A 26,286-nucleotide genomic window follows, 5' to 3' on the forward strand; every position below is an offset into this window, starting at 1 on the left:
AGTTGGGTTAGGCTAAAATATTTTGTTCTTGTTATAATAAGGTTAGGTAAGTTTTCTAAGATTCTTTTGGAGCAAAAATAAAAAATTTTACATTAACATTAATGAAAAAAATATAATTTTAAACGTATAAGAGAAAATTTTAGAAAGGACTTAATTTTAAGTGAGTTCTTGCTAATTGACCAGTTTTACATATTCGGCACGACATATATATATATCGTGCCGAATAGGCAGAATTTGCGATCTTGGCTTAAATAGCAACGCTCATTTTGCCATATAGGACAAGTGAAAATTTGTGTATGCAATAATTTCGCCAAAATCATTCTGAACCTAACGAAAAAAATATATTTCACTGTGTTTGTTTAGTACTAAATTACTGTAAACAAATCTAAAATATATTTAGTTGAGTTAGGCTAAAATAAATTGTTCTTGTTATAATAAGGTTAGGTAAGTTTTCTAAGTTCCTTTTGGTGCAAAATTATAAATTTTTGCATCAACGTTAATGAAAAAAAATATATCTTCAAACGTAGAGAAAATTTTAGAAAGTACTTAATTTTAAATGAGTTCTTGCTAATTCACCAGTTTTACATATTCGGCACGACATATATATATATATATATATATATATATATATATATATATATATATATATATATATATATATATATATGAGTTGTCATTTATGTTGTTTTACTCTTTATTGTATTTCTGTCAATTTATTTTGTCTTTAAATAAAATGTATGTTAAATATAGGAGGCGATAGGAGAAAATTTTCAAACAGCTTCAGGGAGAACCTTGAGTTTTCCCTGAAGCAAGTTTATTCTTTTCTCTGAGGATGAGGGTCCCTATGACAGTTCTAGAGGTGGTACCTATATATATATATATATATATATATATATATATATATATATATATATATATATATATATATATATATATATATATATATATATATATATATATATATATAGCTAATTCCACCTGCCATTGAAGGGCCATCAGCGTCCGCCTAACTGTACACTATTCTAATGGCCAGCCAGCAGAGCGTTTGAGATTTTCGTATGGTTAGCTCTGACGTTAAAAAGATTATCAAAATGAGTATGAATGTAGAAATAGATGGGATGCAGAAAATGTGCAGCATGTATCTCTCGAAAAAGGAAAGCAATGATTTGCCAATAAAGATAAAGAAGATGGAAATAAGGAGGAATGTGCATGACTGAAGTAAATACTTTGGGTAACTTTAATCTGAGATTCCTGGTAGAATGTTTCAGTGAAAGTCAGATCGGTCAAGCATGATTTATTAGGACTCCTATAGTGCCTCTCCTCTTAATGTTATATTTTTATACAGTAAATCAAACACAGGTTTGGCAATAGCTGTCGGTGAGTGGGAGGTGTTACAGCAAACTTCCCGGACATAAGCAGGAGGCTATTACAGGGCTACACAAATCATGTTCTCCAGTAGTGGGATTATTATTAACCAGGAATAATTTGACTTAAAACCTTGACCTATACTCTAGCATTTGTATATAGGCATCTATGTATGTATGAATGCATGTAAATGCAGGTGTGTCAATGTGTATATACATAATATATATATATATATATATATATATATATCATTTACCAAACTGTGGCTGGCAGGTCAGGACTCGACCCTACGTACCTTGTACCGCCTCCAGAGACAACACAATGCACGCATCACCTTACCACGGAGCCAGCGATCCTACAAGAACCAAGCACACAGCACGTAGCTATGTGTTTTTTGCCTTGGCCCGAGTACACTCGTGGCAATGGTATCTCAAGGAATAATTTTAGCCTCATCCTGTTTGAATACCCGCCTCAACAAGCAGTCTATATAGTAATGAAATCACGAAATAAATTATTTTCAATAATTTACCAAACTGCGGCAGGCCAGGACTCGACCCTACGTGCTTGGTTCTTGTAGGATCGCTGTCTCCGTGGTAAGGTGATGTGCGCATTGTGCTGTCTCTGGAGGCGGTACAAGGTTCGTAGGTTCGAGTCCTGGCCTGACGCAGATTTGTAAATGAATTAAAATCACATGTTTCGTGATTTCATTAATATGTATATATATATATATATATATATATATATATATATATATATATATATATATATATATATATATATATATATATATATATATATATATATATATATATATATATATATATATATATGTCATGGTGAATAAATAAAACTTGCGATTTTGGCTTAAATAGTATCGCTCTTGTTGCCGAATAAAGCAAACGAAAATTTGTGTATGTAATAATTTCGCAAAAAATCATTCTGACCCTAACAAAAAAATATATTTAATTGTGTTTGTTTATTATTAAATTATTGTAAACTTATCTAACATATATTTAGTTGGATTAGGCTAAATCAAATCACGCTTGTTATGATTAGTTTAGGTAAGTTTTCTAAGGTCCTTTAGGTACAAAATTATTAATTTTTACATTAAAATAAATACAAAAAATATATCTTTAAACATATAAGAGAAAATTTTAGGACTTAATTTTAAATGAGCTCTTGCTAATTGACCAATTTTACCTATTCGGTACTCATATATATATATATATATATATATATATATATATATATATATATATATATATATATATATATATATATATATATATATATATATATATATATATATATATAGCATTAGGCCTTTCATGCTGCAGCCAACACTTTTTCAAGAGCTTGCAATATTGCAAAAGGAATAGTCCTGGAAGGTGTGTCCACGAGGAGAGGTGCTACCAGTAGCTATTATTCTGTGTGAACTTTTCATGTAATGAAAGAAAAGAATACAATGTGCTAGTTGTCCGTTTAAATGTCCTACTCTGAGGTACTCGAATGTCCTACCCATGTACTCTGAGGTACTCGAATGTCCTGCCCATGTACTCTGAGGTACTCGAATGTCACCCATGTACCTGAGGACCTGAATGTCCACCCATGTCCCTTTGAGGTGCTCGAATGTTCTACCCATGTACTCGGGAGGTACCTCGAATGTCCTACCCATACTCTGAGGTACTGAATGTTCACCCATGTACTCTGAGGCCCCTCGAACCCCACCCATGTACCTGAGGTGCCGAATGTTCCCAACATGCCTGAGGCACTGGGGAATGTCCTAAACCATGTACTCTGGGTGCCTGAACTGTTCACCCATGACCTGAGGCATGAATGTCCCACCATGTACCTGGAGGTACTGAATGCACCCATGACTTGAGGTACTGAATGTCCCACCCATGTACCTGAGGACTGAACGTTCTACCATGCAACTGAGGACTGAATTTTCTACCCATGTCCCGGGAGGTACGAATGTCCGCCCATGACCTGAGGACTTGAACGTCACCCAGTATTTGAGGTCCCGAATTTACCATGCCCCTGAGGTACTGGAATGTTCTCCATGTACTCTGAGGACCGAATGGCTCTGATACAGTACTTCCCGAGGTACCGAATGCTCACCATGTATTTTCCCGAGGTACCAAATTTTTCACCCATTAGTACCCGAGGACCGAATGACCACCATACTCCGAGGCCGAATTTCCCACGTACCGAGGCCTGAATGACCACCTGACCTGAGAGAAGTCTACCCATGACTAGGTACCGAATGTTCACCGTATCGGGGCACTCATTTTACGTTTCCAGGTACTCGAAGTCCACCCATGCACTCCGAGGTACGAATGTCACCCATGACTTGAGGATCCGAAGCTGCCTCGTACTCGAGGTACTCGACCTCCCTTTGTCCGAGGCCAAACAGTTCTACCATGACTTCGAGGACCGAATTCACTACGTACCGAGGACCGAATGCGCCCATGTTCCGAGGCCATGTGTCCACCCATGCATCCGAGGACGAACAGCCCACCCATGTACATTTCTATAATCTAAATTCTACTAATACCCTTTAACTTTTCCTTACGTTATCTTGCGTGCTTGTCACTGTATCGGATAAGCATAGAAGTCCCCATGTACGGCATATTAACACCCACTGGGAAAATAGTAGACAATATGTAGGAAAAGATACTTCTGAGTACATGGGTAGAACATTCGAGCACCTCAGTGTACATGGGTAGAACATTCGAGTACCTCAGAGTACATGGGTAGAACATTCGAGTACCTCAGAGTACATGGGTAGAACATTCGAGTACCTCAGAGTACATGGGTAGAACATTCGAGTACCTCAGAGTACATGGTAGAACATTCGAGTACCTCAGAGTACATGGGTAGAACATTCGAGTACCTCAGAGTACATGGGTAGAACATTCGAGTACCTCAGAGTACATGGGTAGAACATTCGAGTACCTCAGAGTACATGGGTAGAACATTCGAGTACCTCAGAGTACATGGGTAGAACATTCGAGTACCTCAGAGTACATGGGTAGAACATTCGAGTACCTCAGAGTACATGGGTAGAACATTCGAGTACCTCAGAGTACATGGGTAGAACATTCGAGTACCTCAGAGTACATGGGTAGAACATTCGAGTACCTCAGAGTACATGGGTAGAACATTCGAGTACCTCAGAGTACATGGGTAGAACATTCGAGTACCTCAGAGTACATGGGTAGAACATTCGAGTACCTCAGAGTACATGGGTAGAACATTCGAGTACCTCAGAGTACATGGGTAGAACATTCGAGTACCTCAGAGTACATGGGTAGAACATTCGAGTACCTCAGAGTACATGGGTAGAACATTCGAGTACCTCAGAGTACATGGGTAGAACATTCGAGTACCTCAGAGTACATGGGTAGAACATTCGAGTACCTCAGAGTACATGGGTAGAACATTCGAGTACCTCAGAGTACATGGGTAGAACATTCGAGTACCTCAGAGTACATGGGTAGAACATTCGAGTACCTCAGAGTACATGGGTAGAACATTCGAGTACCTCAGAGTACATGGGTAGAACATTCGAGTACCTCAGAGTACATGGGTAGAACATTCGAGTACCTCAGAGTACATGGGTAGAACATTCGAGTACCTCAGAGTACATGGGTAGAACATTCGAGTACCTCAGAGTACATGGGTAGAACATTCGAGTACCTCAGAGTACATGGGTAGAACATTCGAGTACCTCAGAGTACATGGGTAGAACATTCGAGTACCTCAGAGTACATGGGTAGAACATTCGAGTACCTCAGAGTACATGGGTAGAACATTCGAGTACCTCAGAGTACATGGGTAGAACATTCGAGTACCTCAGAGTACATGGGTAGAACATTCGATTACCTCAGAGTACATGGGTAGAACATTCGAGTACCTCAGAGTACATGGTAGAACATTCGAGTACCTCAGAGTACATGGGTAGAACATTCGAGTACCTCAGAGTACATGGGTAAAACATTCGATTACCTCAGAGTACATGGGTAGAACTTTCGAGTACTTCTGAGTACATGGGTAGAACATTCGAGTACCTCAGAGTACATGGGTAGGACATTCGAGTACCTCAGAGTACATGGGTAGAACATTCGAGTACCTCAGAGTACATGGGTAGAACATTCGAGTACCTTAGAGTACATGGGTAGAACATTCGAGTACATCAGAGTACATGGGTAGAACATTCGAGTACTTCTGAGTACATGGGTAGAACATTCGAGTACCTCAGAGTACATGGGTAGAACATTCGAGTACCTCAGAGTACATGGGTAGAACATTCGAGTACCTCAGAGTACATGGGTAGAACATTCGAGTACCTTAGAGTACATGGGTAGAACATTCGAGTACATCAGAGTACATGGGTAGAACATTCGAGTACCTTAGAGTACATGGGTAGAACATTCGAGTACATCAGAGTACATGGGTAGAACATTCGAGTACTTCTGAGTACATGGGTAGAACATTCGAGTACCTCAGAGTACATGAGTAGAACATTCGAGTACCTCAGAGTACATGGGTAGAACATTCGAGTACCTCAGAGTACATGGGTAGAACATTCGAGTACCTTAGAGTACATGGGTAGAACATTCGAGTACATCAGAGTACATGGGTAGAACATTCGAGTACTTCAGAGTACATGGGTAGAACATTCGAGTACCTCAGAGTACATGGGTAGAACATTCGAGTACCTCAGAGTACATGGGTAGAACATTCGATTACCTCAGAGTACATGGGTAGAACATTCGAGTACCTCAGAGTACATGGGTAGAACATTCGAGTACCTCAGAGTACATGGGTAGAACATTCGAGTACCTCAGAGTACATGGGTAGAACATTCGAGTACCTCAGAGCAGGACATTTAAACGGACAAACAGCACATTGTATTCTTTTCTTTCATTATTTCAAAAGGTCACACAGAATAATAGCTATCCATGTCTACAGTATCTGACAAGAAACTTATTTTCTCAAAACACATCACCTGTTATAAACGATTAGAAAAAGATTGGGGCTGACTCTTTATATCTTATAATTTCCTACTTGACATCTCAGAAACCCTCCTACCCCCATATGGGCAGTAGGAGGATGATGGTAGGGTGGGGTTGGCACCGACCACTAACCCAGTCTAAGGGTAACCGTGGCTAATGTCACCTACGCTACTCTGAGACCTCTCTCCCTGCTTTGGTTGCTCCCTTGCAACATTGCACAGCTCCTGATGACGCACTGAGAAGTGTGAAAGTACTTGAGCTAAACATTTCCACCCTTCCCCCGTGGTTTGCCCTGCATAGTTAAGATCGCCTGTCTGCGATTGTTTGCATATATATATATATATATATATATATATATATATATATATATATATATATATATATATATATATATATATATATATATATATATATATATATATATGTCTTTATATATAATTTAAGAAAGAAGCATGTCAACTAGGACAGGTAACACGTTGCTCAACAAGAACATCAACAACAACAAATGGTGTATAACATGCTGGGGTTTATTCTGGTACCTGTTAAGGAGTTTAAATTCTTTTATAACACATTAATTTAGTTAGTCACAAGTGACCTCAAGTTTACATCGTTCAACACTTACTGAACTTGCTTTGTAAAGTAGCACGACGCTAGCAGATCATGCGTGTGGTATTAGTGATGAGGCATAACGTTGTTCTGTTCTGGTGCCCTTGCATGAAACATCAGAGGTACAGTACACTTCTTGGCACAGAGCCTACTAGTACACGACTTCAGTCATCTGAAGTCTCGAGAATGAACTTGGTTTACAACTATTTAATGTTGCCCTAAAGCACTTCCTGAAACGCTATATGAGTACAGCAGCAGCAGTACAAGAGTACAAGAAGCTCTGGTAACGTGTGTACAGCTGCTCGTACTCCCCGCTACACACAACGCATAGTATTAAGAGGGTTTTATTTATTTCACACTGTCATCCTGTTACTTCTTTATTTATTAGTCATTTAGGCCCGCCAGGACGCACTCGAATGGCCATATATGACTCTGATGAATGACAGCATGCAGACAGTGCGTCGTGGCGGGTAAGAGCAGTTTAGAGATGGTGCGCAGTGTGAGCCAAGTGCGCGGTGTGGGCGGTGGTGGTGCTACATCTGGCATGGCAAAAAGAGGGCAGCAAGTGATAACGTGAGGTAAGAGCAGCACCGAGGTGGCCACTTCGTCGTCTTCAGGCAGTGAGCGAGGCGAGTCGGTGGGGGTGAGGGTGTTGATGGTATCGTCTGGCGTCTGGGCCCCGTGAGCTGCTCCCCACGCTGACGAACGCCGTCGGCGACGCTGCAGGAAGGTGTCATCTGCTACGTCATCCCCATCAGGCAGCTGTCCCTCCAGCAGACTGAGCGCCTGCCACCACCGACGGACACGTCAACATGGTACATATGTGTGCCATCCCTATCATCACTACGCTTCTCTATCACCTACTCCATTATTCTCTCTACCTCTCACACTTCACTATTTGTGTTGCAAAAAACTTGCTATCCTCGTCATCTTTCATGCAATATAATCTATTCAGTGTATGCCAGACTCAATCATATGCTTGGCAAATAGAACAATCTATTTCAGTTCTCCATCTCAAAATGTACTGCCTACATTAGCCTTCCTACGTTATTTTCTACCTAATATACCTCTGATATTAGTCTTCGCTGCTCCACATGTGAGCATCTGAGATGAAGATATAATTTTCAACTCGCTATCTCATATTTAACTGTCCATGGTCCACATCTTGCACTGATTTAGGGTATATAATGAATATACCTAAAATAAGTGTCATTTGGTACAGTACATATTTCCCCATCTTATACAGCTTGAATATTCACCTCAAAATTTAATATACTGAGATAACAAATTATTGCTAATTAAACGATAATTAAACGATACCCTTTTGATTCTCATAGCATCCTGTCATAAAGCAGAAACTGTAGTCTCCCGAGATTCATCTGTCATAGTTACCTGTTTAAACTACAGTGTTTTGAGCAGACAGAGTAGTAATATGGCACACATAGGTCATTCTCCTCAGTCATAATGTCATGGGAGTCCAGTAATGGGTTAGACTGTGGTGACACAGAACTCAATTCAACAGCAACACATAGTGAGAAGATATTGTGTAAAGTAGGTCGTCGCAAATAAATACAGCGCCAGCTGTGCCACTACCGAGCCACACTGTCAGCTTATGCTGCCAAATGTTTCACTACTACAAAAGTGGAGCTCATAATGAGGAACAACAGTACAACTAAGTCTTGACACAAATATACCAACTCCTACAGTACTACCGGTCACATATATGACTACTATTACTATCACACAGGTAAAAAAAAAAACAGCTACCACGATTTCGATCCTTAAAAACAGAACAAATAGCGAACTGAATCTACCCTAAGTACAACACAAAACAAATTTTGTTCGGAACGGGACCACAAGACGCAACGACAGTGAGGTAACACAAGCAGTCATGCAGTCTATGTACTATGGGTTGGGTACTGCAGGAAGAAGCTGTATCAAAGCCCCATCAACATCCAAGTTTTGCAATGAAAATAATTATCATCTACTAGAAATTTAAGCACATTTGGGAAAAAAAATAAATATATATTACACATTTTTCAAAAAAGTCGATAGCTGGACTAAATTACCAGCAGTAAACAGAGAAACAACGTCGCTTAGACGACATTTTTAATTTGGTTTAAAATTAAAATTAATTTATTTGTTCCACTTATAACTACAATGGAATATCAGTAATGTTGGATACAAAGTACGCTTTATTGATCCACTAATAACATTAATAAAAATCCTTTAACGAAAAATACTTTAGTACCTAACAAGACCTCATTAAAAGCAGCAAATCTTGGATGTACTATATGATAATCAACAATAAAAACGACAACAAAAGCAAGTGTATATATCAGCTCCAAAACTATCACCTCCAATACTGATACCTTTTAATACTGCCAGCTTAGTGGACCTTCACACACACTACTACCAGCTCCCTGGTTCCTTCACACACTACTACTAGCTCCATGGTTCCTTCACACACTACTGCCAGCTCCCTGGTTCCTTCACACACTACTGCCAGCTCCCTGGTTCCTTCACACACTACTGCCAGCTCCCTGGTTCCTTCACACACTACTACTAGCTCCCTGGTTCCCTCACACACTACTGCCAGCTCCCTGGTTCCTTCACGCACTACTACCAGCTCCCTGGTTCCTTCACACACTACTACCAGCTCCCTGGTTCCTCACGCACTACTACCAGCTCCCTGGTTCCTTCACACACTACTGCCAGCTGCCTGGTTCCTTCACACACTACTGCGAGCTCCCTGGTTCCTCACACACTACAACCAGCTCCCTGGTTCCTTCACACACTACTGCCAGCTCCCTGGTTCCTTCACACACTACTGCGAGCTCCCTGGTTCCTCACACACTACAACCAGCTCCCTGGTTCCTTCACACACTACTGCCAGCTCCCTGGTTCCTTCACACACTACTGCCAGCTCCCTGGTTCCTCACACACTACTACCAGCTCCATGGTTCCTTCACACACTTCTGCCAGATCCCTGGTTCCTTCACACACTACTACCAGCTCCCTGGTTCCTTCACACACTACTGCCAGCTCCCTGGTTCCTTCACACACTACTGCCAGCTCCCTGGTTCCTTCACACACTACTACCAGCTCCCTGGTTCCTCACACACTACTACCAGCTCCCTGGTTCCTCACACACTACTACCAGCTCCCTCGTTCCTCATACACTACTACCAGCTCCCTGGTTCCTCACACAATACTACCAGCTCCCTGGTTCCTCACACACTACTACCAGCTCCCTGGTTCCTCACTCACTACTGCCAGCTCCCTGGTTCCTCACACACTACTACCAGCTCCCTGGTTCCTCACATACAACTGACAGCTCCCTGGTTCCTCACGCACTACTACCAGCTCCCTGGTTCCTCACACACTACTACCAGCTCCCTGATCCTTCACACACTACTACCAGCTTCCTGGTTCCTCACACACTACTACCAGCTCCTTCGTCCTTCACACACTACTGCCAGCTCCCTGGTTCCTCACACCCTACTACCAGCTCCCTGGCCCTTCACACATTACTGCCAGGTTCCTGGTCCTTCACACACACTACTACCAGCTCCTTGGTTCTTCACACACCACTGCCAGCTCCCTGGTTCTACACACACTACTGCCAGCTCCTTGATTCTTCACACACCACTGCCAGCTCCCTGGTTCTACACACACTACTGACAGCTCCTTGGTTCTTCACGCACCACTGCCAGCTCCCTGGTTCTACACACACTACTGTCAGCTCCTTGGTTCTTCACACACCACTGCCAGCTCCCTGGTCCTACACACACTACTGCCAGCTCCTTAGTTATTCACACACCACTGCCAGTTCCCTGGTTCATCACACACTACTACCAGCTCCCTGGTTATTCACACTATTGCCAGTTCTCTGATCCTTCACACACCACTGCTAGTTCTATGGGTCGTCACACAACACCGCCAGCTCCATGGGTCGTCACACAATACCGCCAGCTCCATGGGTCGTCACACACCACTGCCAGCTCCCTGGTTCCTCACACACTACTACCAGCTCCCTGGTTATTCACACACTATTGCCAGTTCTCTGATCCTTCACACACCACTGCTAGTTCTATGGGTCGTCACACAACACCGCCAGCTCCATGGGTCGTCACGCAACACTGCCAGCTCCATGGTTCCTCACAAACCATGCCAGCTCCCTGGTTCCTCATACACTACTGCGAGCTCTATGGGTCGTCACACAATACAGCCAGCTCTATGGGTCGTCACACACCACTGCCAGCTCCCTGGGTCGTCACACACCGCTGCCAGTTCTATGGGTCGTCACACAACACTGCCAATTCCATCGATCTTCACACAATATTGCCAGCTCCATGGGTCCTCACACACCACTTCCAACTCCCTGGGTTGTCACACAACACTGCCAGTTCAATTGTTCCTCACACAACACTGCCAGCTCCATGGTTCTTCACACAACACTGCCAGCTCCCTGGTTCCTCACACACTACTACTAGCTCCCTGGGTCGTCACATAACACTGCCAGCTCACTGGTTCCTCACACACCATTGTCAGTTCGTCACACAACTCTGCCAGCTCCCAGGTTCCTCACACAACACTGCCAGCTCCGTGGCATGGTTCGTCACACACTACTGCCAGCTCCGTGGCATGGTTCGTCACACACCACTAACAGCTCCATGGATTGTCACGTAACACTACCGGTTCCATGGTTCCTCACACAACACTGCAAGCTCCATGGGTCGTCACACAACACTACCAGCTCCAAGATTCCTCACACAACACTGCCAGCTTCATGGATCGTCCCACAATACTTCTATCTCCCCCATTCCTAACATACAATTGCTATATCATGGTTCCTAACAGACCACACTCAGCTTCCTGATTCCTCAAATACTACTATGAGCTCTCAGAATTTTTTCACTCGCTCCTCCCAGATCCCTGATTTTTTACAGACGACTGGCAGCTCCATCGATTCCTGCACATCAGTGTCAGCTACCTGGTTCCTCACACACGCAATGTCGGCTACCTGATTACTCACAAACCATTGTCATCTACCTGGATACTCACACCAGTGTCTGCTACCTAGTTACTTACACACCAATGTCAGCTACCTGGTTGCTTGCATACCACTGTCAGTTCCATGGCTCCTCATACACACTACTGCAAGCACCTTGGTTCCTCAGCAAATACAGCAAATTCCCTGGTTCTTCACACTCTACTGTAAATTCATTGGGTCCTCAAACACTACTGTCAGCTCCACGGTTCCTCTCATACTTCCTCTAAATATCTTGTTACTTACATACAACTACCAGCTCCTTGGTGCCTCAAACACTGCTGTCAGCTACCTATTTTCTCCCATTCTATGACACTAGCCCAGGTTTCTCCCATACTACTACCAGATTCCTGGTTCTTAACACACTATTGCTAACTCACTGGTTCCTCGCATACTACTGCAAGGTCCTTGGTTCTTCATACACTAAAATCATCATCCTGGTTCTTCACGTACATCAGTGCTAGCTCCCTGGTTATTTACACACCTCTCTCTACTGTAGACACCTGGTTCCTTAAACATTATTGCCCACTACTTACCGGCTCCCTGGTTCCTCAGCCTAGAAACACTGCCTAGTTTTTGACACATCACTTTTAGCTCACAGGGTCCTGACACTACGGAAGACTCCTTGGTAACTAACACACTATTACCACTTGCCTGGCTCCTCACACACTGCTGCTTGCTCCCTGGCTCCTCAAATGTTATTGCAATCTTGTCTTCCAAAGCACTTTTGCCAGTTCTCTGGTTCCCCACCCACTACTGTAAACTGATGGATTCCTCACACACACACACACACACACACACACACACACACACACACACACACACACACAAGTAGCGATCAGTGAAGAGGAGGGGCCAGGAGCTCGGACTCGACCCCCGCAACCTCAACTAGGTGAGTACAACTAGGTGAGTATACACACACACACACACACACACCACACACACACACACACACACACCACTGGCAGGGTCGTGTTTCCTCTTCAACAAGTGCCAGCTACCTTGTCCTTCGCAAACAAAATCCAAGTCATGGGTTACTCACACATTTTCTGCTCCTTCTTTCTTAACATCCTTGTTCCATTTCTCTGGTTCCTCACAACAATTGCCAGTTCCTGTTCCTTAACCCCAATGGAAATAAGTCACTCTGTCTGACTTTTTTGGGTTATCCTAGGTTCTCTACACATATGCTGCTATGTATGATAATTCTATGTAACTGTATTTGTGTATACCTGAATAAACTTACTTACTTACTTACTGTCGGCTCCCTCTTTCGTCACTCACCACTGCCAGCGCGTAGCTTTTTCACCACTACTGCTATTTTCCTGGTTCCACACATATTGCTGCCAATCATGAGTTCATCGCTAACTATTTCTCGCTCATACACAGTTGACAGCTCCTTGGTTCTTCACACATCGCTGTCAGTTCATGAGTTTCTTAAGCAATATTGAAAGCTCCACGATTCCTCACACGCTGCTGCCACCTCATTGTTCCTTCCATACTATTACTAGCTCCCTGTTCCTCACTCTCATTACTGCCATCCTTTTCGCGTCCTCATACACTAGATTCAGCTCCCCGTTCCCTAACATATTTTTTCCCATCTCATGGATTCCATGGCTAACTGCCCGGTTCCTTTCACAAGCTACAGTTACCTTCTCAGATCTTTACTTACCTCTGCCAATTCTCTGGTTACCAATAAATTCTTGTCAGTTCAAGAACTAAAACACTCGTTACTGCTAGTTTTCTGGTTCGTACCCACTGCTGCTGGTTCACAGGATCCTCACTCACGCACTAATGCCTCTTTCCTGGTTCCTCAGACACTACTGCCACTTCAGGAACTCGCAAAAAACTGTTGCCAACACCCAGGTTCCTCAACCAATACTGTCAGCTCCATAATTCCTGCGTCACTCTTTCCAGTTTCATGGTTCCTCATTCACTATTACCAGTTCTTTGGTTCCTCACATACTACTGCCAGCTACTAGGTTCCCAGAACATTATAGCCAGCTCTGGCTTGTGAGTTTTAAGACTCACTTGTCATGGCTTCAAGTTATACCCGTTTCATGATTTGATTTTCCAGCTGTTTTCACATAGACTATCACCAGCTCCCTGATTTCTTCAATCAAATTATTGTCAGCTCCCTGGTTTGTTACACACTCTGCCTAGCTCCTTGGTTTGTTATACACTCTGCCTAGCTCCCTGGTTTGTTACACACTCTGCCTAACTTCCTGGTTTGTTACACACTCTGCCTAACTTCCTGGTTTGTTACACACTCTGCCTAACTTCCTGGTTTGTTACACACTCTGCCTAACTTCCTGGTTTGTTACACACTCTGCCTAACTTCCTGGTTTGTTACACACTCTGCCTAGCTCCTTGGTTTGTTACACACTCTGCCTAGCTCCTTGGTTTGTTACACACTCTGCCTAGCTCCCTGGTTTGTTACACACTCTGCCTACTCTGCCTAGCTCCCTGGTTTGCTAGCTCCCCTTCCTGGTTTGTTACACAGCTTCCTGGTTTGTTACACACACTGCCTGTTACACACACTGCCCTCCCTGGTTTGTTATACACTCTGCCTAACTTCCTGGTTTGTTACACACTCTCCTTCCTGGTTTGGCTCCTTGGTTTGTTACACACTCTGCCTAACTTCCTGGTTTGTTATATACTCTGCCTAGCTCCTTGGTTTGTTATACACTCTGCCTAGCTCCTTGGTTTGTTACACACTCTGCCTAGCTTCCTGGTTTGTTACACACTCTGGCTAGCTCCTTGGTTTGTTATATACTCTGCCTAGCTCCTTGGTTTGTTATACACTCTGCCTAGCTCCTTGGTTTGTTACACACTCTGCCTAGCTCCTTGGTTTGTTACACACTCTGCCTAGCTCCTTGGTTTGTTATAAACTCTGCCTAGCTCCCTGGTTTGTTACACACTCTGCCTAGCTCCTTGGTTTGTTATACACTCTGCCTAGCTCCCTGGTTTGTTACACACTCTGCCTAGCTCCTTGGTTTGTTATACACTCTGCCTAGCTCCTTGGTTTGTTATACACTCTGCCTAGCTCCTTGGTTTGTTATACACTCTGCCTAGCTCCTTGGTTTGTTACACACTCTGCCTAGCTCCCTGGTTTGTTACACACTCTGCCTAGCTCCCTGGTTTGTTACACACTCTGCCTAGCTTCCTGGTTTGTTACACACTCTGCCTAGCTCCCTGGTTTGTTACACACTCTGCCTAGCTCCCTGGTTTGTTATACACTCTGCCTAGCTCCTTGGTTTGTTATACACTCTGCCTAGCTCCCTGGTTTGTTACACACTCTGCCTAGCTTCCTGGTTTGTTACACACTCTGCCTAGCTTCCTGGTTCCTAATATATGATAAATTCAATAAGCAATATTTTCTACACAACGTAGAGACAGTATTCTATACAACTTCTATTCAAAATGTCAAATACATGTTTGTGTAAGAGCGTGCACATTCATTTGCGTGTACATAAGCACAATTATAACAATACGTTGCTCTGTGTATGTGTACAATGTACACACAGTTTTTGTGCAGTAAATACATCAATATATATATAAAGGAGTTAGACAACAAGGCATGAGCAAACTCAGCTCTGTCAGTATAATGCTCTGAACAGTATACAAAACACGCATGAACAAAAAACTAATCTGTTACAGAAAAAATTACGAAACTAATCTATTGTATATAACCACTAATAAGATACTAATTTATTGTAAAAAATACACAGACACTAAACTATTGGAAAAAATTACACACATGTTGGAAACTCTAATCTATTGTAAAAAAAAAAAAAACGCACATATACACAAAATTCTAATCTATTATAAAAAAAGCAGTCTGTCATTGAGTCCTTGAACAACACTATAATCAGCAGTCCTACAGAAAATAGTCCAATGGGCACTGTACCATGTTGGAATGATCTGAAAAAAACTCGACTACAAGGATCTACAGTGAGTTTAGGCGGGAGGTAAAACATGGCTCTTAGATAGGAAGCCTCTGTTGAGAGAGTAAATGATCATTAGCAATATTAAAAAAAATAATTAAGACAGGATGGTGTGCGAATTATCATATCTGGCACTGAAATCCCTCAACGCAAGCTGACTGCACTGACAACTGTGAATTTGGGAAAATAATTATAGCAGGATGGTGAGTCTTCATCTCTGCTGCTGAGATTCCACAACGCAAAACCAATATTCGGATGATTTTGGGAATCTACCGTAAGTTTATATATTAATATGCATATCCTTATGAGCAAATTTCTGTTTGAACTGTTCATGTAATAAGCAATCCAATAAATTTTGTCAGAAATATTGACAGAAAAAGGGAGATGTAATTATTTACTTATTTTGTAGTTTAATCTTAGTTCCTTTCTCTTACGTGGAAGATACTAAGAGCTTCTGATGTACTGTACTGTTTCTCTCGCTTTACGCGAATTCACTATTATGCGAAGTCTTGTTTTTATCAGTAATTCCGTACAAGTGATGTACATTTATCATATGCGATCAATATAGTTCACAAAGCATACTCAAGACTCTTATTATCCTTGAATCATGAGTTGATTACTGGCGTCAAGACATATCTTGAAAGATATGAAAAAAGGTTGTGATGGCGCATGGTCGTAAAACCTGTGAGGGAAGAAGATCCTTGTGGCACGAGGTGAGAGAAACACTGAGAAAACTAAGTCTGTGATGCTTATCCTTCATCGATCTTATCAACTAGGATTTTTTCAACCATTTATTGTGAGAATTTCGTGTTTTTATTGATTTTTTTTATTGTTCACCTAAAATTACATGGAAGAACTTTAAACAAAATTTCCTTGTGTTAATTAAATAAGTAATAAAGGTGACCATTCCACCCAGACCAACAAAAAATTTCTTACAAAAATTAAATGTCATGTTTAATCTTGTTCGTGTTATATATACTGATTGTCAATATTTAGTTATTGTTCCCTTCACTACTTAAATTACATTCTTAGTATATAAATTTGTTTCATCAGATGTATATATACTGATCTACTAAAATTTGTTTTATTAAACAACTGAATTAGAGGATGTTCCATTATAAATGTTACTGTATTATACTTTTCTCGTTATCAACATCAACTCTCACTTTTACATAAGTTCTTCACATTAAATATAGTTTTATGAAGACTAATATTACATTACATTACCTATATTCTCAAGATAACTCAGTTGCACTGCCACCAATCTTTATCACTATTTTCCTCATCTCACTTTCTCTTTAAATCTTTTAATTTATCTAAGCAGGGAAGATAATGCAGGCAGTTGCAAGCCTATCATCATCTGAGTTATTTTGTGCGAAAAAGTAGGCGAAAACACTGCCACAAATTAAATCCCAGCTCAAACAAGCAATAATTTTGATTAATTTTTATTCATCGCATGTAGCTGAAAGTGAAGTGTATTAATATTGTTGTGGCAGTTAAACAAAAATCTTTACAGATCTAAAAAAATATTTTAGACCATGAACCAACAAATCACAATTGCGAAATACCTAAACTAAATGGTATAAACGGTTAGTTAATCACTGAAAAATAAATGCTAATCTTAATTAAATCTTTGCATCAACAACAATATTTTAACATGCTTACTAGAAACAATGACTTTTCTTAATGAAATACGGTACACAGCCTTAAATTAAAGTGCTACGTTATGTAGCCGTATTACTGGATAAAATTTTTTCTATCATCGGGAGATGTTAAGGTGTAGTACTTGGTGGCGTTTGAGGGAAGATCCTGACGGGTATGTTGGAAGTGAGGCACGAGGAACACTATACCACTAACCTGTGTAATGATATTAACTTGTAGGATAGGAATGCATAATTGAAGGTTCTGCTTGGTCCAGGTGAACAGGTCGAAGAAACAGGTGGTGAAAAGCTCATTGAGAATTCCTTGCTCGTGGTGCGGTCGGGTCTTTACCCACGCCTGGAACAGCGGCTGCCAGTCTAACCCAGAAGAGCTCATATAAACCTGTCGGAGACCTGACTGTCATTGTTTTCAAAATATTTGTACTGACATAGCTTACTTAAACTATACTTGAATTTCAGTGTGATTTACATCACTCCACCCTCAGTGACTCTCACGCACCACCCAGAATGACTTAATACACCACTCATAACTCACAACACGCCACTCACAGCTCATGCTACATTACCCAGAGCAATTCCGATCACATCAACTACGATTCACAGTACACAAACGAAAGTAATCCACGGCACATACGACTGTTCACTTACCATGCCATTCCTAGATACGGTAGCTGGGGAGGCATTATCGATGTTTGCTGGCTCGAAGATGACTTTGCAAGCAGGGGCCATGGGTATCCTGTCTCCATTGGCAAGAGTCAAAGTCCTATTGTCATCGAGGACTGAGTTGAGATTTTCAATCCATATGGCATCAACGGGCCCGTCCAATACTAGCCAGATGTGCTCCCCTGAAAGTCAACAGAATGTTGTGTAACCACAATACTGTATGGTAAGTTGTACTAGTTGATTAAATTTAATGCAATAAAAAAGTGCAAACCATTAATAGTGTGAATTAAAACCCATTACGTACGTATTCAGAATAAAGTTTGTTGGTCATTTTAATTAAGTTGAAGAGTTGAAGTCAAGAACAAATTAGGAATCATTCATCGTGTTTTGAATTTTCTCATGAATATTGCATTAGTATGTATTATTTTTAATCTAAATTAATAAAGTGAAGATTCATTGCCATTTGTGATGAATGAACACCTCGACAATATCAACAATGATGCTGTTGTAAGTCTGTCAAACACTGACCGATGACTCTTGAAACAAGTGTTACGAGACTAGCAGTTATTGGAGCTAAAAAAAGAGGTTTTCCATTTTCAGTAATCTACAAGAGTTTGAATACTGTCCATCATCAACCCAAACTGAATTAAACGTCTATAAGTTAGTTATTGAGGATGTAATCAAAATCAACTAAGTAATAGTCTCAGAATCAATATCAAAACTATTCACTCTATACTCAGCAATATACCTGGAGATACCTGGAGATACCTGGAGATACCTGGAGATACCTGGAGATACCTGGAGATACCTGGAGATACCTGGAGATACCTGGAGAGGGTTACGTGGGTCAGCGCCCCCGAGGCCCGGTCTGTGACCAAGTCTCATTAAAAATAATGTAGAGCATATAAAATCAAGTATGAAAAATAATTATGAAAGTACAAAATATTAATAAAATTTATAGTGGGAACCTGTCATGTGAACATTAGAGAAAATGATTCAAGGAGTGAGGCAGAAGTGATGTATGGAGTGAGGCAGAAGTGATGTATGGAGTGAGGCAGAAGTGATGTATGGAGTGAGGCAGAAGTGACGCATGAAGTGAGACAGAAGACATGCATGGAGTGAGGCAAAAGTGATGTATGGAATGAGGCAGAAGTGATGTATGGAGTGAGGCAGAAGTGATGTATGGAATGAGGCAGAAGGGATGTATGGAATGAGGCAGAAGTGATGTATGGAAAGAGGCAGAAGTGATGTATGGAGTGAGGCAGAAGTGATGTATGGAGTGAGGGAGAAGTGATGCATGGAGTGAGGCAGAAGTGATGTATGGAATGAGGCAGAAGGGATGTATGGAATGAGGCAGAAGTGATGTATGGAATGAGGCAGAAGTGATGTGTGGAAAGAGGCAGAAGTGATGTATGGAGTGAGGCAGAAGTGATGTATGGAGTGAGGCAGAAGTGATGCAAGGAGTGAGCCAGAAGTGATGCATGGAGTGAGCAAGAAATAGTGAATGGATTGAGAGAGAAGTCATGCATGGAGTGAGCTAGAAGTGATGCATGGAGTGAGCTAGAAATAATGAATGGAGTGAGAGAGAAGTGATGCATGGAGTGACTCAGAAGTGATGCATAGAGTGAGGCAGAAGTGATGCATGGAGTGAGCCAGAAGTGATGCATGGAGTGAGCCAGAAATAGTGAATGGATTGAGAGAGAAGTGATGCATGGAGTGAGCCAGAAGTGATGCATGGAGTGAGCCAGAAGTGATGCATGGAGTGAGCCAGAAGAGATGCATGGAGTGAGAGAGAAGTGATGCATGGAGTGAGGCAGAAGTGATGCATGGAGTGAGGCAGAAGTGATGCATGGAGTGAGGCAGAAGTGATGCATGGAGTGAGGCAGAAGTGATGCATGGAGTGAGGCAGAAGTGATGCATGGAGTGAGGCAGAAGTGATGCATAGAGTGAGAGAGAAGTGATGCATGGAGTGAGGCAGAAGAGATGCATGAAGTGAGGCAGAAGTGATGCATGGAGTGAGCTAGAAGTGATGCATGGAGTGAGCCAGAAGTGATGCATTGAGTGTGAGAGAAGTGATGCATGAAGTGAGGCAGAAGAGATGCATGAAGTGAGGCAGAAGTGATGCATGGAGTGAGCCAGAAGTGATGTATTGGGTGAGCCAGAAGTGATGCATGGAGTGAGGCAGAAGTGATGCATGGAGTGAGGCAGAAGTGATGCATGAAGTGAGGCAGAAGTGCTGCATGGAGTGAGGCAGAAGTGGTGGGTGGAGTGAGGCAGAAGTGATGTATGGAGTGAGGCAGAAGTGATGCATGGAGTGAGAGAGAAGTGATGCATGAAGTGAGGCAGAAGAGATGCATGAAGTGAGGCAGAAGTGATGCATGGAGTGAGCTAGAAGTGATGCATGGAGTGAGCCAGAAGTGATGCATGGAGTGAGCCAGAAGTGATGCATGAAGTGAGGCAGAAGTGATGCATGGAGTGAGGCAGAAGTGATGCATGGAGTGAGCCAGAAGTGATGCATGAAGTGAGGCAGAAGTGATGCATGGAGTGAGGCAGAAGTGATGAATAGAGTGAGCCAGAAGTGATGCATGGAGTGAGGCAGAAGTGATGCATGGAGTGAGGCAGAAGTGATGCATGGAGTGAGGCAGAAGTGATGCATAGAGTGAGCCAGAAGTGATGCATGGAGTGAGGCAGAAGTGATGCATGGAGTGATGCATGGAGTGAGCCAGAAGTGATGCATGGAGTGAGCCAGAAGTGATGCATGGAGTGAGGCAGAAGTGATGCATGGAGTGAGCCAGAAGTGATGCATAGAGTGAGCCAGAAGTGATGCATGGAGTGAGGCAGAAGTGATGCATGGAGTGAGGCAGAAGTGATGCATGGAGTGAGGCAGAAGTGATGCATGGAGTGAGGCAGAAGTAATGCATGGAGTGAGGCAGAAGTGATGCATGGAGTGAGGCAGAAGTGATGCATAGAGTGAGAGAGAAGTGATGCATGGAGTGAGGCAGAAGAGATGCATGAAGTGAGGCAGAAGTGATGCATGGAGTGAGCTAGAAGTGATGCATGGAGTGAGCCAGAAGTGATGCATTGAGTGTGAGAGAAGTGATGCATGAAGTGAGGCAGAAGAGATGCATGAAGTGAGGCAGAAGTGATGCATGGAGTGAGCCAGAAGTGATGTATTGGGTGAGCCACAAGTGATGCATGGAGTGAGGCAGAAGTGATGCATGGAGTGAGGCAGAAGTGATGCATGAAGTGAGGCAGAAGTGTTGCATGGAGTGAGGCAGAAGTGGTGGGTGGAGTGAGGCAGAAGTGATGTATGGAGTGAGGCAGAAGTGATGCATGGAGTGAGAGAGAAGTGATGCATGAAGTGAGGCAGAAGAGATGCATGAAGTGAGGCAGAAGTGATGCATGGAGTGAGCCAGAAGTGATACATGGAGTGAGCTAGAAGTGATGCATGGAGTGAGCCAGAAGTGATGCATGGAGTGAGCCAGAAGTGATGCATGGAGTGAGGCAGAAGTGATGCATGGAGTGAGCCAGAAGTGATGCATGAAGTGAGGCAGAAGTGATGCATGGAGTGAGGCAGAAGTGATGCATAGAGTGAGCCAGAAGTGATGCATGGAGTGAGGCAGAAGTGATGCATGGAGTGAGGCAGAAGTGATGCATGGAGTGAGGCAGAAGTGATGCATAGAGTGAGCCAGAAGTGATGCATGGAGTGAGGCAGAAGTGATGCATGGAGTGATGCATGGAGTGAGCCAGAAGTGATGCATGGAGTGAGCCAGAAGTGATGCATGGAGTGAGGCAGAAGTGATGCATGGAGTGAGGCAGAAGTGATGCAAGGAGTGAGTCAGAAGTGATGCATGGAGTGAGGCAGAAGTGATGCATGGAGTGAGAGAAAAGTGATGCATGGAGTCAGGCAGAAGTGATGCATGGAGTGAGGCAAAAGTGATACATGGAGTGAGGCAGAAGTGATGCATGGAGTGAGGCAGAAGTGATGCATGGAGTGAGCCAGAAGTGATGCATGGAGTGAGGCAGAAGTGATGCATGGAGTGAGCCAGAAATAATGAATGGAGTGAGCCAGAAGTGATGCATGGAGTGAGCCAGAAGTGATGCATGGAGTGAGAGAAAAGTGATGCATGGAGTCAGGCAGAAGTGATGCATGGAGTGAGGCAAAAGTGATACATGGAGTGAGGCAGAAGTGATGCATGGAGTGAGGCAGAAGTGATGCATGGAGTGAGCCAGAAGTGATGCATGGAGTGAGGCAGAAGAGATGCATGAAGTGTAGCAGAAGTGATGCATGGAGTGAGCCAGAAGTGATGCATGGAGTGAGCCAGAAGTGATGCATGGAGTGAGCCAGAAGTGATGCATGGAGTGAGGCAGAAGTGATGCATGGAGTGAGAGAGAAGTGATGCATTGAGTGAGGCAGAAGTGATGCATGGAGTGAGGCAGAAGTGATGCATGGAGTGAGCCAGAAGTGATGCATGGAGTGAGCCAGAAGTGATGCATGGAGTGAGCCAGAAGTGATGCATGGAGTGAGCCAGAAGTGATGCATGGAGTGAGCCAGAAGTGATGCATGGAGTGAGCCAGAAGTGATGCATGGAGTGAGGCAGAAGTGATGCATGGAGTGAGGCAGAAGTGATGCATGGAGTGAGCCAGAAGTGATGCATGGAGTGAGGCAGAAGTGATGCATGGAGTGAGGCAGAAGTGATGCATGGAGTGAGGCAGAAGTGATGCATGGAGTGAGGCAGAAGTGATGCGTGGAGTGAGCCAGAAGTGATGCATGGAGTGAGGCAGAAGTGATGCGTGGAGTGAGGCAGAAGTGATGCATGGAGTGAGGCAGAAGTGATGCATGGAGTGAGCCAGAAGTGATGCATGGAGTGAGCCAGAAGTGATGCATGGAGTGAGGCAGAAGTGATGCATGGAGTGAGCCAGAAGTGATGCATGGAGTGAGGCAGAAGTGATGCGTGGAGTGAGCCAGAAGTGATGCATGGAGTGAGGCAAAAGTGATACATGAAGTGAGGCAGAAGTGATGCATGGAGTGAGGCAGAAGTTATGCATGGAGTGAGCCAGAAGTGATGCATGGAGTGAGGCAGAAGTGATGCATGGAGTGAGGCAGAAGTTATGCATGGAGTGAGAGAAAAGTGATGTATGGAGTGAGGCAGAAGTGATGCATGGAGTGAGGCAGAAGTGATGCATGGAGTGAGCCAGAAGTGATGCATGGAGTGAGGCAAAAGAGATGCATGGAGTGAGGCAGAAGTGATGCATGGAGTGAGGCAGAAGTGATGTATGGAGTGAGGCAGAAGTGATGTATGGAGTGAGGCAGAAGTGACGCATGGAGTGAGGCAGAAGTGATGCATGGAGTGAGGCAGAAGAGATGCATGGAGTGGGGCAGAAGTGTTGCATGGAGTGAGGCAGAAGTGTTGCATGGAGTGAGGCAGAAATGTTGCTTGGAATGAGGGAGAAATGTTGCATGAAGTGAGGCAGATGACTTGCATGGAGTGAGACAGAAGTTATGCATGAAGCGAGGCAGAAGTGTTTTGTGGAGTTGAGCAGAAATGATGCATGGATTGAGGCAGAAGTGTTGCATGGAATAGTGCAAGAGTGATGCATGGAGTGAGGCAGAAGTGATGCATGGAGTGAGACAGAAATGTTGCATGGAGTGAGGCAGAAGTGATGCATGGAGTGAGTCAGAAGTGTTGCATTGAGGCAGAAATGTTGCATGGAGTGAGGCAGAAACATTTCATGGTGTGAGGCAGAAGTGATGCATGGAGTGAGTCAGAAGTGTTATATGGAATGAGGCAGATCATTAAAATTACAGTACTTATTCAAATCCACAAATAATATCAATAATATCTTGGCATGAATATTTTAAACCAAATTATACAATAATTTAATGACTAAATAATATAAAGTTCTGAGCACTTGATTCCCAAGTACAGAGAACACTACTGAATATAACAACATAAAAAAGGAGGAACACTGCAATAGGCCTACAGGCTCATATTTCTACCGGTGCATTTAGCTATAGAAGGTATATAACATAACGTATAAGGTACAATGATGCATTATGTTTATAGTGATACTTAATACATATAAAATATAATGATACCTTATACTTTCCGTCCTGTGACCAGGTCTAAGGATCAAAACGTATCCCCCCAAACAGTCCTGAGTGTACGCACTTTTGGCCCGGTGGCCTGGTGGCTAAAGCTCCCACTTCACACACGGAGGGCCCGGGTTCGATTCCCGGCGGGTGGAAACATTTCGACACGTTTCCTTACACCTGTTGTCCTGTTCACCTAGCAGCAAATAGGTACCTGGGTGTTAGTCGACTGGTGTGGGTCGCATCCTGGGGGACGAGATTAAGGACCCCAATGGAAATAAGTTAGACAGTCCTCGATGACGCACTGACTTTCTTGGGTTATCCTGGGTGGCTAACCCTCCGGGGTTAAAAATCCGAACGAAATCTTATCTTATCTTATAAGAACATAAGAACATAAGAATGTAGGAACACTGCAGAAGGCCTACTGGCCCATACGAGGCAGGTCCTTATCAAAACGACATCTACCTAAAGCTACTCAAGAAATAACTCCCGTACCCCTTGACACCAATCAAACCCAGCCCCTCCCACTCATATATTTGTCCAGTCTCTTCTTAAAGCTACCCAAGGTCCTAACCTCTATCACCCCACTGGGAAGACTGTTCCACGCATCTACAACTCTGTTAGAAAACCAGTACTTACCTATGTCCTTTCTAAATCTAAATTTATCCAACTTTAATCCATTATTCCTGGTTCTTACCTGGTTCGACACCCTCAGTACTTTATTAATGTCTCCCTTGTTTATGCCCGTCATCCACTTATACACTTCAATTATATCTCCCCTCATTCTACGCCTCTCCAGAGAGTGGAGATTTAAGGCTTTAAGTCTATCTTCATACGGGAGGTTCCGTACACAGTAAATCATTTTAGTCATTCTTCTCTGTATGTTCTCTAATGAGTCTATGTCCATCCTGTAGTAAGGGGACCAAAACTGAGCAGCATAATCTAAATGAGGCCTCACTAGTGATGTATAGAGCTGTAAAATAACTTTTGGACTTCTGTTACTTATACTTCTTGAGATAAATCCAAGTAATCTGTTGGCCTTGTTGCGCACACTGAGGCACTGCTGTCTTGGCTTTAGATTTCTGTTTACCATGACTCCCAAGTCTTTCATGTTCTGGACACTTCTGTCAGTATCCCTCCGACCCAGACTCTTCGAGCTCCAGTGATTTCACTAACCTCATATCTTCTTTCACTCCCATCAGTTTCTACATGCACGCATTTTTTAGTCTTCATTATAACTTGATGAAGGTCTTACCGGATGGAAATGTTGTCACAGTAAAAGCTTCTTTCAGAAAGTTGGTCTTTTCTTTACTTTATGATAAAGTTGATAATATCAATAGCAAATCAACAATTTGCGCTGTCTTCGTAGAGGGAAATTTGTTTATTGACATGATGAATAGTTTCGTAAATAACTTATCACTTCAGGGAAAGCATATATATGAATTGAAAATATGTTCTAACTCAGTGCTCACCAATCGAAATGTTACACCAAATTGTTACACAGGATCTCAAAATATCATACATCATATACCAAATTTACACAGTATATAATGTCAAACATGCAACTCACAGTATCCTAGAAAACTAAGTTAACTACTAATTGTATAATTGTTCGGTAGTTGTAAGTTAATTTAAGGCTGCCCGAAATGTTCTGCATAACAAGGGGCTTTCTGTAAAGATGTTTATGCATGTCAATTACTCATATAACAATTGTATACCATACTATACTTCATAGTAATAAAATTATGATTGTACTGTGTCTAATTCTGGCCCTCACTCCCTGTACTCGTTTTTCCTCTCTCTCTCTCTCTCTCTCTCTCTCTCTCTCTCTCTCTCTCTCTCTCTCTCTCTCTCTCTCTCTCTCTCTCTCTCTCTCTCT

General features: G+C 42.8%; 1 protein-coding gene across 1 annotated transcript in view; it reads right to left on the bottom strand.

The window, feature by feature from the left end:
* Dhc1 (Dynein heavy chain 1) overlaps window positions 1-26,286 on the bottom strand; it is a 313,825-nt gene that overhangs the window by 147,586 nt on the left and 139,953 nt on the right. The window contains exons 38-39 of the mRNA XM_070102646.1: window positions 18,299-18,495; window positions 17,847-18,032 (exon numbers count right to left, since the gene is read on the bottom strand). Coding sequence (XP_069958747.1) covers window positions 17,847-18,032; window positions 18,299-18,495 — 383 coding nt within the window. The remainder of the gene's footprint in view (window positions 1-17,846; window positions 18,033-18,298; window positions 18,496-26,286) is intronic.

Source organism: Cherax quadricarinatus, chromosome 82 (assembly GCF_038502225.1).
Source record: "Cherax quadricarinatus isolate ZL_2023a chromosome 82, ASM3850222v1, whole genome shotgun sequence".
In the NCBI taxonomy this organism is placed as follows: domain Eukaryota; kingdom Metazoa; phylum Arthropoda; class Malacostraca; order Decapoda; family Parastacidae; genus Cherax; species Cherax quadricarinatus.